Raw genomic sequence first — 14,922 nt, forward strand, 5'->3', positions numbered from 1 at the left:
AAATTGTGTGGTGCACCATATGTGCACTTGTGCTTGTATTAAATTAATGCAAGTAGTTACATTAAAGTTGCTTAGTTTGTACCTACAACCGAGATATGTGCATGGAGGGGGACGAGTATTGTTATGAAAGTACATCAGGGAGTGTCTTAGTTCGAATCAGTAATTGATAAAGATGACCATAGTAAGGGGGAGAGAGGGCGTAGAATTAAAACATCAACTGCACAGGGGTTTGGCTTTTTTTTTTTTTTTTCTTTTTTTCAGATCTTCAAGACGCAGGGACATGAAGGAAAAAGTTTGTATGACGGGCCCTAGAACTGAACTTTGTCTCCCAATTGCTAGCTGGTTATGCTACCACTGCACCACTGGGGTGGGAATGGGGCATGAAGAGCTGGGACATGGACCATCCCTTCGCCCTTGCTCCCCGTCCCACCTCCTGAGGCACCCGTGGCAACTTTCAGTGCAGACGAATAAGTAAACACGGCGCCAGCGGTAAAAACCAGTCGTACAGTGATACCAACTTAGCTAATACCTCTGTACATAATCACATTACATAATGCAAATAAGACTTTGGAAGGTTACATAATTAAAATGTAGATGTTTGATTATGACGGCTGGGAATTTTCTGAGTGGTCTAATGTGAAATGTCACTGCAATGACAGTTGGCAGGTTTAGCTGGCAAGTGCCAACCCTTCGTCAGATGCCAACTAATTGTCAGATCTTCAGACACGTGCTCTGAAATTAATTCTGAGTAGCAGTAGCGAGAGAACAAATGCAAATTTAAATATACACATGAAAGTTTTATTTCTAAAACGCTGAGCAAAGAGAGCTAGCTGCTAGAGGCGACGCGGTTATGGCAACACTGGAATATCAGCTGGCACTGGATGTATGGAGAACAGATTCCGTCTCTGAGTGGTTATTAGATTCTTCTGACTTAAACAAAGAGTAGTGATTATGGAAACCTCTGCTAAAAGACGCCAGGTAAGTGAGGCGTCATACTGAATTTGGTATGTTTTAAAAACTGCTTGTGGTAACGTTAAATAAGAGCACAATCTCATTGTTTTGATTTCGTAGCGGTTGGCAGACGACAGCAAAACGTTAAAATAAACATTGTAATTCCAATACATGCTCTGGTAGAAACTAGATTCATGCGGAAGTAATGTTGGTGAAAGTGTTGGTCAGTATTACCAGTTGATATATGAGCTCGACCTCAGATACGACATAAACTACCACGGCAGAATAAATTTATACGAGTTGGTCCTGAGTGAGGAGGATCGAAGCAAGGACAACTCAAGGTTACTCTGCTTGGTCAAATTGGCTTCGGTGATCAAACATGCAGATGCTCGTACCGTATAAAAGCAGATATAGTAATTAAGAAGTTGTGTCTGTGTAATAATATTTGTCCATTTACTGGTTTCAGAACACTTAGGAATATTCGTGCTGTGACTTTGAGTTACATACTTTACAAAGTTAACTGAAACACTTTCTACCCTTTAAATGCATGTTTTGGGTGATGGAAGTCTGCCTCTGCAAAGTAAAAAAGTTCATTATCAGCCATTAGTAAAATGCGTGGGTGTATCATCATTATCTTGAAAAGGGTCAGTGGATCCATTAGTCTTACAGTTACAGTGAAGTACTGTATAATATGGGGTTTTGAAGTTATTGTGCTGCTGGCTTGATTTTAGCTTGTTTAACATGGTGATGTCAGTACAGTTCATGTTGTCTTTCTGTTACTTCTGTGGCATTAATCCATTTCCCACTGAAGTGTTCGTTGCAACATATAACTCCAGACTTGAAAGAACTTGGGATACTTCGCTAAACCAGTCGATATCATCATTCACCAGGCTGTCCCTTACATCAGTGTAGTTGTTCCTAAGTTTTGATGGTGCCGTATAGATATAGATGGTCGGATTTCTAGTCGGCTTGGATTTCTTTATGCGTCCTCGTCAGCTGTTTATTCTGTAATATATTCCACGTCACACCTAAGTAATATAATCTTGTATGACTCTCAGGCTGTCGAAATCCAGCAGATTCGCACAACATACATGAGAAAGTAAGGTACCGGTGTAAGATGGAAAATAAGTTGCTAAGAAAGGGACACAACACACTCCTATGCCAAAGAATACGGGCAAAAGTGTTGTGTACCCTCCTTCTTACGCGGCATCTTACACACTGCTAGAGTGAGAAGAGTGAGACTATTTCTAGATGCTGGGGTGGTGAACAGGAGAGGTGGGAGGGTAAATGGATTGGGGTGGGGAAGGGATGAGGAGAGTGGGGTAGAAATATATTAGGGTTTGGCAAGGAGAGAAGGAGGGAGGGGGGAGGTAGTGAAAGATGGGAGGGGGGAGGGACTGAAACCCATCCAACTTTTCGTATGAAGTAAATGCGAATGTAGAGAGAGGCAGTTGGATCAGGAGGTTAATGCTTCAAGGAAAGTAAATGCGAATAGGGAGACACACACAGTTGGGTAGACAGAAATCTAAGTAGACAAGGGAGAAAGACATCACGTGATACCTACGTGGGGGGGGGGCGGGGGCAGGCTTAAAGGACAGGTAAGACAAGTAATGTAGTACCAGTGTGTAGTACTGGTATTCAGAGTCTTCTTTTACTTTTCTTTGTTTTTTCTCTCTCTATTTTAATGTCACATTTCTTAGCAGTCCCTGAGCAGGTTACGGGATGAGAAAGGATGCAAGGAAAAAGGGCAAGGTTGAGGGAGGAAAAGGGCGGATAATTCATGGTAGGAAGAATAAAAAATCAAATGGAGGGCGGGAAAAGCAGGTGTGATAAAAGGAGGTCAAGGAGAAAAGAAAAGGAAGGGGAGATGGGAAGGGAAAGAAAATGAGGAGCCACTGTGATTGTGACGGGTATGAGAGTGAGATGGGGGGGAGAGAGATTTACTGTGACAAACCGACTTGGCGAAAAAGTTTTTTTGCTTTTCCTTCAAATGCCTTATGTTTACTTGTGTAGCATAATAAAACCGGTTCAGACAGTTTCGGTTTTATTGTGCTGCTTCTTCTCAGGTTGTTGGTCGTGTGAAGGGTAGTGAAGGTCTGTGGGGTGACATTGAAGGTGAAAAGGTGGGGGGAAGAGGGACGGGAAGAAGGGGAAAGGGTAGGGATAGGGAGAGATAGAAGGGAAGGGGAAAGTGAGAGGCATAAAAAGAGGGTAGAGGTAGGAGAAAGGAGGAGAGGGGTGGTAAGGGGGAGAGGGGAGGGAAATTGGGAAAGAAGAGAATGGTGGGGAGGGGTGAAATGGACTAGAGAGGGGGGGGGAAAGGGGAGCGAGCGAGCGAGCGAGAGAGAGAGAGAGAGAGAGAGAGAGAGAGAGAGAGAAAGGAGAGGAGAGGTGAGGTGAGGTGGGAGAGGGAGAAAAGGAAGGGTAGGGGAGGGAGGGAAATGACGTCAAGAAATGATGGAAGAGAAGGGAGAGTCAGACGAGTAGAGAGAGAGGATGGAGAGGAGATGGAAGAAGGGGATTAAGATATACTGTAGAGGAAAGAAGGGGCGTCATATTCGGAGGAAGGGGACTAGAATGAGAGGAATGAAGAGTAAAGAAGGAAGGAACAGGATGAAAGGTGAGGGAATGGAAGGAAAGGGGGAAATTAACGTAAAGAAAAGGAAGGGGGTTACAGTAGGCAAACGGGAAAGGAAAAGGCAGAGTACAGATGAGGGAAGGAAGTGAAGGCTGAGCTTAAAGGGAGGAAAGGGGGATTAGAGTACCGTAGCCTAAATGAACGGGAAAAGGTTAAAGTAAGTAGAAACGAATAGGTTAATACGGAAAGAATGAAAGTAAGGAAGGGAAAGGAAAGGTAGTAACCAAGAGGGAGAATAATTAGGGGAAAGGCAAAAGTCGATTGGGAAAGGAAAGTAAGTAAAAGAAAGGAAAGAATCGGTAATAACTAGGGGGAAGATTGTTGAGAGCGAGGTAGAGTACGGTACTATATCATGTTTGTCCTCAAAGAAAAACACAACCTGGCAGCCTGTGCACCTACCAGTCATGGTTTCTGCTCACCCTTAAATCCTACCCCTTACCCCTACAGTCCCATGTTGGTTTGTTTGTATTTGGTATCTCCACACGATTTTATTCGACTTAAGGGGGACTTCTCGAACTGAAGGGGTTACATACAGCCTTCATTAACTCTATCAATGCAAGATGTTTCCCCTCTAAATCTTAATGAAATCGTCTGTTAGTATCAAGACCAATAGAAAAATGTACTGAAGGGAAGTGGTAGCCAGGTTTTCACAACGAATGAGGACGTGTTTAGTGTTAGGGTTGGAGGTGAAACTTTACTAGACTGCACGAAGAACATTTGGCGATGACACTGTTCGTGCAGTTTTAAAAAAGCTATGACCTACCAACAACAGGTCTTCGTTCGATGTGAAATCCTGGCTACGACCTTCGTCCAACCAGGGGTAGGGATAGAGGATAAATTGAAGCTATGGCTTGTGACTGTAGATCTATGTCATGTTAAATTTTCCCCACTTCCCTACCAGTACAGTCTTTATCAGTTCACACTTGACAAGTTAACCCACACTTCCTTACGCTGAATATTCCACATTTCTTCCATTTTCCACCTCAGGTGTACAGCCGGAGTCACACGACACTTTCGAGCAATAATTGCTTCCAAATTGCATTTTCTAGTTGAAAAGGAAGAGTTCCAGAGTCTGTGGGTATTCTGAAGTTTTGAAGACGATCGTGTTCATATTAACACGGAAGACTTACAGCAATAATCGAGGCCAAATGCATGCTATTGTTATGTTTAATTGCGCAGACTATTATATACTGTATTGAAAATATTATGAATAAAATGTTAAAATAGTTTTAAAAGCACATTGATAGTACACATTGGTTGTTGGTTTGACCATCGTCTGTATACATACAAGCGTATCTAGGTTCAGAAGGACCAACCACCTGCAGTCACAGACTATCTCATGTTGGAATCATGCCCCTCAACACGACGCAACACAGGAAGATAACTGGAGTTTTCTGAGTAATATCCACCTCATGGTTTCTTAGTCCACCAGCTTACAATAAATACTCACTCTTTCCTTTGGCAAGCCACTTGCGAGGCCACAAACGCTTTCTGTTAGAATTCCGTTCCTTTTTTATAACCATTACTATAGCCAGAATAGCAGCAGCCACGCCAGCCGGTCTCTTTATTGTTGTCGTTAGTAAGATAGCCACACGTGTATTCGTAGGACTTATTACGGAGTAAGATCTTTCGTCTGTTACTCGTATGGCGACATTTTTTTTTCTTTTTGGCACAACGATTCTTGTGACCACCTTTGAGGGAATTTCGTTTTTCGTCCTGTTGTCCTTTGAAATACACTTTCACGAAAATGTCCTCGTGACCAGAGCATAACTCAGTGTTTTGCCTTGGAAGAACGCGCTTAGACCTCTTAAATCCGGTGACGTAGTCTAGTTTTTAGTAATCCTTGCCACGTTCTGCCGATTTTATTCAGTTTAGGAATCTTCTCATATTGGAGATAATGACGACTAGCTATATTTAACTCATCCAGTTCGAACAGTCTCTCCTATGCTGACCAGAATCATCTGAAATTAGCAAGGGGGAAAAAAAAATCCAGATTAAATGACTAAACTTCAACTGCGTAAGGTTTCTCTCACGTGAATAAAATTGTGCGAATTTAGCGAGAATAAAGCACAAACGTTCTACCATTACAGTGAACAGATTGCATAATTAAAAATTATTTTAACTAAGGCACGTAGGATTCCTCGACTGAAAATGATCGTCTGGAGTTCACTGGAATATAGGATCATGATCCAAGTGGCTTTGAATACTCTCGTAACACCTCTACATTAGCTGTTTGTTCAGCACATTACACCTCAGTACCCACATGCAGGTTATTGATGCAAACCATGTTGATATAAGTAGCATATGAGAAGTTAAGGTGTAAGTGAAAACAGCAAAGGAGTAATTGCCACAAAGCCTCTTCGCCATGTAGAACACCGTCGTGATACCGTAGAACTTCCCGTACCCAATGCCGACCATCAGAATGACATCTAAATTTTTAAGTTGTGTACATTTAAAAGGCGATGATTTCAGCTTCTCCACTAAGATGCAGAAAAATTATCTGAAAGCAGAAAGAATGAAGGAAAGATGCGATTAGATGCAAATATCTCTTCTGTCATTACAGTTCATTCATGAAATGTGACACTTAACTGTTTCCTTATTTTTCTGCAAATTAGTCTGCAGCGAAAGAGGAAATCCCTAAGCAACAGAAAAAAAAATCCAGTTAAGTTTCCCAAGCAATTACCCATTTCATTCCATGGCGTATTATAATTTTGTATTCGTGTCATCTCAAAACGATTTTATTAACGTCAGGAGAGTTCGTCGTAGTGGAGGGGTTAGATATAGCTCTCATTATGCCCTTCAGTACGAGAGATCCTCGTTAAATCCCTTAACTGGAAGGGGGTTTCTCCTCTGGTGTGTAAAAGCGTCTAGAAGCTGCAAGAAGAAACCGAAAAATACGTGACCATAGTTAAATTGTTAATCATTTCGAAAAACATAATCTGACATGAGTAAAATCGTCAGGCGACAGCGTGGTTAAAACAAAATATGTCATCGGAATGAAGAAGCTGAAAAAAAAAGTAGAGATGGCAAAAATAATCTTAACTGATGTTATCGTAGTGAAGGGTCCAAAAAATACAGTAATGGAAGTAAATGGCAATAGAGAGTACAAAGGAAAGCAAACAGCAGTGTGTGTGTGTGTGTGTGTGTGTGTGTGTGTGTGTGTGTGTGTGTGTGTGTGTGTGTGTGTGTGTATACCGGTATATACACATATATATACAGAGAGAGAGAGAGAGAGAGAGAGAGAGAGAGAGAGAGGAGTTTGGTGTTATAAGGGCAGTAAAACGTGTAGAGAGGAGAGCCATGTAGAGGTGAGTTTGTCTGAAGGTTGATGACGAGTGGTAGGTTGTGTGAGTGTGCCAAGTGTACATATTCCCCTTACTCTTCCCTCTCATCCCCTCACTTTCCTCTCAACCCTCCCCGCACTCTCCCTAACTGCCTCTGCTCCCTCTCTCTCCCCTCTCTCTCTTCCCACTTACTCTGCCTGTCTGCCTCTCCCCCCTCCCCCTCCCCCCTCATTGGCTTCTTCCCTCCCCTCCTCCCTGTCTGTCTCCCCTCCCCTTCCCCCACCACCCTCTGCCTTCCTTTCAGTCTCCCTTCTCTTTACTGCCCCTGTCTTCCTCCCCTTTCCCTTTTCTCTCCCCCCACTTGCCCTATCTACCTCCCCTTCCTTCATTGCCCCCCTTCCTCCCTAGCAACCTGACTACTCTCCTCCCATCTCTTCCCCCCCCCTTCCCTCTGTCTCCCTTACTCTCCATTACTTGTTTCCCCTTACGTGTTACCACTTTCCCCTCCCCATCCTTCCCGTTCCCTCTTCCCTCACCTTTCCTTTCCATTCCTCTCCCTTTCTTACCTCTCCACATCTCTTCACCCCCACCGTCTCACCCTCTCTCCCACCATCTCTCGTTCCCTCTGTTTCTTCCTCTTTTCTCCTCCTAACTCCTATTTCGTACACGTCCATCTGCCCATTTCCTTCCCAACCCTCATATTCGTCGCAGCAGCACCCTCCAGTCCCTCCCTTTCCCACTCCACTCTTCTTTCCTCTCAACGCTTCATATTGCCGTCTTGTTTCTTCCCCAGCCTCCTCCTACCTTCCTTCTCACTCTCCTCCATATCCTCCCTCCTTTCTCATTCTTTTCCTTGTCCTCTCTCCGTTCTCTCCCGCTTCCCCTCCCTCTCCTATTCCCTTCCTCTTCTTTCAAATTCCCCTTCGCCATTCTCTCCCTGTACTCCTTCCCCATTCTCTCCCTGTACTCCTTCCCCATCCTCTCCCCCTACCTCTCCCTTCCTCTTTACTTCTTCCTTCCCTCCCTCCCTCCCTCCCTCCCACCCTATCTCTTCATCATCCTATCTTTCTCTGTCTACTTCTTGTTCTCCGCCACCATACACCTACCTCTGTGCCTTGCCTACCCCTCCCTTGTCCTCTCTCTCTCTCTCTCTCTCTGCCGTTCCTCCTCCTCCCTTCTCTTCTCTCCTTCTTCTCCCTCCTCCCCTTGCCTCCTCCCCTATTCCTCTCTCCCCCTCCCCCTCCCCCACCCCTCCTCGCCAGTGTGTGCTCAGAGCCAGCAGCAGACACACCCTCTCTCTTTGACTCCCCGTCTTCACCGCGGATTTCCCTCCCATACCCATTCTGTCCTCTTAAGGTAAGGAAAGGACCTTTATTGCCACATGACTTGGGCAACTTTGTTCTTCCTTACCGGTGTATTTCTACATTTGGCTTGTTAATATTATCGTCATTGATATTTATACAAACCAAGTCGATATTGAAAAGATGTAAACGTCATAGCCTACAAGGATATATTGAAAAGGGAGGTCATGAAGGGTCCTCGCCTTTTCTGGTTCTTCACGGAGGAAACATATACACCCTACGATAATTTTCCTCTCCTATCATATATATATATATATATATATATATATATATATATATATATATATATATATATATATATATATATATATATATGAGAGAATTAGGATACAAGGTAAGGCTTTCTTTTCCATGCTCTTTCCAATAAAAGTAGGAAAAAAGTAAAAAGGAAAAAAAAAAAGGAGATTGATAACGAAAACCATACCATAACTCCGACTGAGAATTGTTCGTGTGTTAGTGAACCTCGACCCTTACCGGTAGTTTTAAACTCTAAGCTAGAATTGTGTTAAACATTGCTTGTATGTAAGTTTGTCTTCTCTCACACTACCACCAGACTTTTCCACCCAAATTCCAGCCAGTACTCAAATGGGAAAAAAAAATATATATATATATATATATAAGTTTATATTTAACTTATGGAAATTAGTTTATCGGAAATATTGGTTAGGATATATTGTAAAAACGACCCCTGGGGCCATAGTAATAAAAGATTCTAACCAACCATTGCAAAGAAACGTCCATAACTGTGACTTATAAACAGATGTAGCTTTGTTATGTCGCATTTTTTCACTTAATTATTCACTCGTGTTTGGCTGTGAATTGTTAGATGGCCGTACGAGTGATAATAAAATTTTTAACAAACTATCCTATACTCGTACACACCTTCAGCTTAGGAAACTTTTGAATAGTGTCCTTGGAGTGAGATTCACGTACAGACTTAAAGATGAGTAAACTGTGATGACTGTGATTTCTTTTTGTTGGAAGGACAAGTAGAGCGCAGAATCCTCCTATGCCTTTTTTTTTTTTTTTTTTTTTTTTTTTTTTTTTTTTTTGAAAAGCGAGTCATAGTTACGAGAGGCAAATTATCCTAAGCCGTTTTGTAGGTGGGGACGGCCAACATCCATTCACCTTCAGTTGACTCTACCCTGTTTGACAAGCCAAATGGCTTTTTGTAGTCTAGGAAACCATTTACTACGTTGGTTGTAACTGTAATGTAACCAAGGTTTTGACCCATAAGGGTTTACAGTTGAGGGCTGATTTAACTATATTGTTCACATAATACCGCTCAGGGAAGAGCATCTGGTCACTCGCTTGTAATATCAGGACACATTATCTCGGGTCGCTACGCTATTGACGGGGCAGTGTAGGATTGGATGATAGATAGATAGTTAGAAATTGTTTTTGGAAGAAGAACAATGAAAGGAGAATGCAGAAATTTACATTTTGTTATACTCCTACATAAACCAATGCATGTTCAGAGGACATATAATCGTGATGTTGTTAGTAAGGCACGTCCCTGTGTTTCCCAGAGTCGCATTTTCGTTGGCTTGGGACATTTCGTAACACCTCATCCTCGGCTATTAATTTTGCCTTTTATACCTTAATAGGCTTAATTATTTTACTGATGTAAATTGTGTCGATGTTTAGACTTAAATAACGTATAAGAGAATATTAACTATGATGGTCGGGACAGCTCTGATAATCTGTTCCAGCTGTCGCCAGACTATTTTATTCAACTGTGACAGGTTTGGTAATAATGTAGTGCCATTAACCTTTTCGTGGCAGGGACAGCTGTGATATTATGTTGCAGCTAACGCCAGACGGTTTTATTCGATTGAGATTGAATTAAATGAACCTGAGTGCGTTAAAGTTTCATGAGTAACATGTGAAAGAATATTACAACCTGCAGTGTCAATTACGGTGTTAGGGAAGAAATGCTGCGAAGTTTCCTTTGTCAACGAAAAACGATTATCAGCCCAGTCAGTTATGAACTTCCTTCAGGCAATAATTTGACGTTAGCCCCCCAAAAGAAAAAAGGAAAAAGAAAAGTGGCCATTTACCACTGAAGTAACTAATCGAAGAATTTCTAAACCTCTTGAATGTTAGAAGATTCTGCAGGGGTTAATCGAGGAACTTCGAAGCCTCTTAATTGTTAGGAGTTTCTGCAGATTTTAGTCTAGAGTGAGATGAGTACGGGATCCTGAGAGTGTTAACACAGGTGAGAATATGCACGTATAAATTATCACACGTTCAGGTGTTCTTCAGAAGTATGGGACGTAGTGCACCATAAGTTGCAGGTGAAACTACAATACCGGTATATAGGCCGTCTTCATTAAAAGTCCGGCATGTGTTCGTAAATGTCTCAGATTTGTACGGTACTTATAGTTTTTGCTGTAAATTGGGCGAACTGACAAACACGAGAACTCGTCATCGTAGTGAGGGATGTGCTCCAAACTATAGCCACATTTTACTTTTTTTTTTTTTTTCCTGTAAATTTGGGGAACTGGTCAGTACAAGCAATCATCATTATAGTAAAGGATGTGTCCCAAACTACAGCAATATTTTATGGACAATTTTTGCCGTACATTAGGGGAAAGTGACAAACACAGGCAAATCTTATTATAGGTAAGGGATGTGTTTCAAGATATCATTACCTCCGCCAAGGAGGTTATGTTTTATCCCGCGTTGGTTAATTTGTTTGTCTGTCTGGTAGCAAGATTACTCAAAAAGTTACGAACAGATTTTAATGAAACTTTGTGGAAGGGTGGGCCATGGTCCAAGAAAAATGATTGCCGGAGTATCCCGCACATTATCTCCAAAAGTTCTCAAATTTTCAATGAAATTTGTGGAAAGGTGCCCCATGGACCAAGAAAGAATTCATTATATTTTGTGGCGGACCCGGGATTACCCAAACAGTTATGAACGGATTTTGATTAAATTTTATGGAATGGTGGGCCATGGGCCAAGGAAGAAATTATTAAATTTGGGGGCGATCCGGAGTGTCCCACACAGTACCTCCACAAGATCTCAGTGAATTTCAATGAAATATTGTGGAAAGGTGGGCCATGGACCAAGAAAGAATTGATTAAATTTGGGGGCGAATCCGGATCCGGATCCGGATTCTTTTTAATGGCAGTGACATTACCGGAGGTATGCACTTTCTGGGTGCTTTTTAGTTTTTTAATACAATTGCTACTATAATTTGGGCGAACTGGTAAAGTAGCTTCACAGGCAACAGTGAAACTTTGGCCTAAACCACAGTTTTTCCTCACATACACTGACTTAATAGGGGAGAAGGACGTCAAAAGAGTGGCGTAAAATGACCACTTTCTTTTCTACAGTCACCATCGTTAACCTCTTTAAGCCAGAGGACCTTATTTGTCCTTGCTGTCTTCACACGATTTTATTCAGCTTAGGATAGACTTTTCGAACGGGAGGAGATTGCCATAGCCTTCGTTAGCCATTTTATCGCTAGGTAGTTTCTCACGCTGCATAATATCGTCGGGCAGCAGCACAGATAAAAGTAGCTCTTGGTACTGAAGGGGTTAATGAATTCACACTCATCAGGGTGCAGGTTGTGGTTGCCAGCCCGTGCACATCGGCTCATAAGGCATAGATTTGCTTGCTACACTTGCCTAGGCACCGTAGCCGCACTCATTCTTGAATCCCATGGCGTATTTTATTAGCGTATTCTGGCAATTTCGAGACGATTTTATTCAGTATAGTAGACGTTTTGGGACTGGAAGGTTTGGTGCAGCCTTTATTAACCCCTTTCCTGTTATGGTGCTCTCTGAAGCTGTCATGTGGTTGCAGCAAGAAATTAAGAACCATAACGGAATGAAATGGTTAGGTTATATGGTGTAATTATATCATACATCTGGAAATAGAGTGAATATTGGGTGAAAATTGCGTCAGCACAATTGTGAAATACCGATGAATGTAGCCTATACTTATTTGGACACCTGTATACTTTAAATAGAAATCTGTTAATATCCCTGATGAATAGGGCCCCAGATACACAGGTGTGCCTGGGGAGTGAGGTATGTGGAAAGAGAGAGAGAGAGAGAGAGAGAGATATGGATGATTGGAGGGATGGGAATGGAAGGAGGGAGAGATGTAGGGAAGAAAGACTAAAGGAGGTGAATGTAATGGAAAGGAGGGAGGCAAAGGTGGAGAGAAGGAAGGAAAGGGAGGGAGGGAGGACTGGAGACGGAAAGTGTTGAAGGAAAATATGTGATGAGGGACAAGGGGTGACAAAGTAAGAGAGGATGGAAAATGGAACAAGAATGATAGGGGGAGGTGGCTGTCAGCTAGTTAGAGTTCATGTGTGATGCGTGAAAGGACGTGAGTACGATCTAAGGATGGGACGGAATAGCTTTGATTTAAATTGCGTTAAAACCAACTGTACTTTACCATCCACAAGACACATTGCTAACATCATCACACCAGTCCAGAAGAAGACAGCCTTAACATTAATTCATGATAAACAGTGGGTATTAGTGCCGGAATGATGACACCTGAAGGAATTTTACCTGTGGGAGAACTGCTGGGTCTCGGGAAACGGACCTTCTTGTCTATACCCAGAGTCGAACACAAAAAAGGTGAAGTAAAAGAATAAAGTGACAGGGAGGTGGCAGATAAGAGATGTGAACGGGGGAACGTAACAGACAAGGTGAGTGAGGACGAATAAGTGTGGAGAAAATGAGGGAGAGAATGCTGAATGGAATAAAAAGCAGAGGTGGAGGGTTATTAAAAAAAAAAATAGAAAAAAAGAAAGGTTAGGATGGAAGGAAAAAGTAAGAGTATAATGAAAGGAAAAGATGGAGATAGGAAAACAAAAGGATTAAAGAAGAGAGAGAGAGAGTGAGAGAGAGGGGGGGGGGATGAAAGAAAATGTGTGAGAAGAGGAGGAGTATATGAAATTGTCGACAGAGAGGGAAGGAAGGATTTGAGGGAAAAACAAAATGACAGTGAAAGGAAAAGAAGGATTGGAAAGGTGAGAATGGGGGAAGAAAGGTCGTGGAGAAAGTGATGACTAAATGGAGATGTGTGGGAGTGGAGAAAAATGGAGACGAAGGGAAGAGGGAATGTGTGTTAAATTTCCCAGTACGGTTAATTGATCATATGGAAATCAGTTAGGGCAAGACTTTGGACTGTATTCTGGTGGGCTCCAAGAGGCTTTCTGACACCTCTTCCTTATTGATTAATTTTTGCATATATCGCCATTACATTATTCTCCGCTGTGCTTTTAATGTTTCTCCAATATCGACGTAGATCGCATAAATATCATAGAGAGAATATTGTAGTGATGTCTGCAGAAATAAACAGGCAAGGAAATGATGCTGGAATACAACCTTTGACCTTCAGATAAGAGAGGCTTAGTGGGGCCGAAGTTGTTGTGCCTCCCCAGTAAACATTATTTTCATATTTGAGTATAATTTTTCCAGGGAGAAGACGTGTAAACGAGAGAGAATTTTAGAAAGCAGTAGCTTGAGAGTGGAAAGATGAAAAGAAAAATGAACATTGTGGAGAAAAAGGTAGTTTAGGGGAAAGAATTGGTGAAGATGGACCAAACAAGTATGGTAAGGGAGAGAAGTTGGGGAGGAAAGTTGGACAGTAGAAATCAGTAGCTAGATATGAGGAGAAAACTCATTCACTCCGATGACCTACTATATATATTGCAACACCAGGCGATTTTATTCAGCCAGGAGAGACTTTTCGAATCGGGTTATATAAGTACAGGTGTAGCAGTCATCAACGTCTTCACTAATAGAGGTCGGTTGAGTAAAATCACCTGGTTGTAATAAGATTGAAATAAAAACGTCTTGGTACTGCAGGGGGTAAAGGTACCGGTAGAATGGAAGACGGGAAATGTGGAGAGAAAGGTAAAAGGAGAGAAGACGCCCGAAAGAGAGAGACTACTGTAGAGTGACCTTGGTGAATGTGTTGAAGAGTTCTCTGCCTCTACTCACACCTCTCTTTCTCTCCCCCTTCCTTCCCCAAACACCTCTCCCCGCTCCCTGTCTTCACCTCCCTTCCCACATCACTTCCCATACTCTTCCCGCTCCTTTTTCACCTACCTTTTCCCATCACTTTCCCTTTCCTGTCCTTGCTGTTTTCACCTCCCTTTCCCCATCACCTTCCCCCCGCCCCTGTCTTCACTTTCCTTTCCCTGTCACCTTCCCCTTGTCCCCGTCTTCGCCTCCCTTCCCCCATCACTTTACCCTCCCCCCTCCCCGTCTTCCCTTCCCCCATCACCTCCACCTTCCCCCTCCCTGTCTTTACCTCCCTTCCCCCATCACCCTACCCTCCCTTCCCCCATCACCCTACCCTCCCTTCCCCCATCACCCTACCCTCCCATCCCCCATCACCTCACCCTCCCTCCTCCCCGTCTTCACCTCCCTTCGCCCATCACCTTACCCTCCCCCCTCCCCGTTTCACCTCCCTTCCCCCATCATCTCTATCCCCTTCCCCATCTGTACCTACCCTTCCCCCATCACCTTCCCCTCCCCCCCTCCCTTTCCCCATCACCTTCCCCTCCCCCCTTCCCTTTCCCCATCACCTTCCCCTCCCCCCCTCCCTTTCCCCATCACATTACCCTTCCCCGTCTTTATCCCTCTTTCTCCATCACCTTACTCTCCCCCCTCCCCAATATCATCATCACACTCCATGACCGCTCTCACCACCA

At 43.0% G+C, this 14,922-nt stretch overlaps 1 protein-coding gene across 2 annotated transcripts in view; it reads left to right on the forward strand.

Moving 5' to 3' along the window:
• Positions 1-883: 883 nt before the first annotated feature.
• The window catches only part of LOC145391493 (UTP--glucose-1-phosphate uridylyltransferase-like), a 66,966-nt gene continuing 52,927 nt past the window's right edge, over positions 884-14,922 (forward strand). The window contains exon 1 of one of the 2 annotated variants that reach the window (XM_080266108.1): positions 884-978. In XM_080266108.1, coding sequence (XP_080122234.1) covers positions 952-978 — 27 coding nt within the window. In that variant the 5' untranslated portion in view covers positions 884-951. Of the gene's footprint in view, positions 979-8,152; positions 8,230-14,922 lie in introns of those variants that run through there. The other variant, XM_080266109.1, reaches the window with a different exon arrangement.

Source organism: Coenobita brevimanus, chromosome 18 (genome assembly GCF_032717465.1).
Source record: "Coenobita brevimanus isolate Jiangsu-jjx chromosome 18, ASM3271746v2, whole genome shotgun sequence".
NCBI lineage: Eukaryota > Metazoa > Arthropoda > Malacostraca > Decapoda > Coenobitidae > Coenobita > Coenobita brevimanus.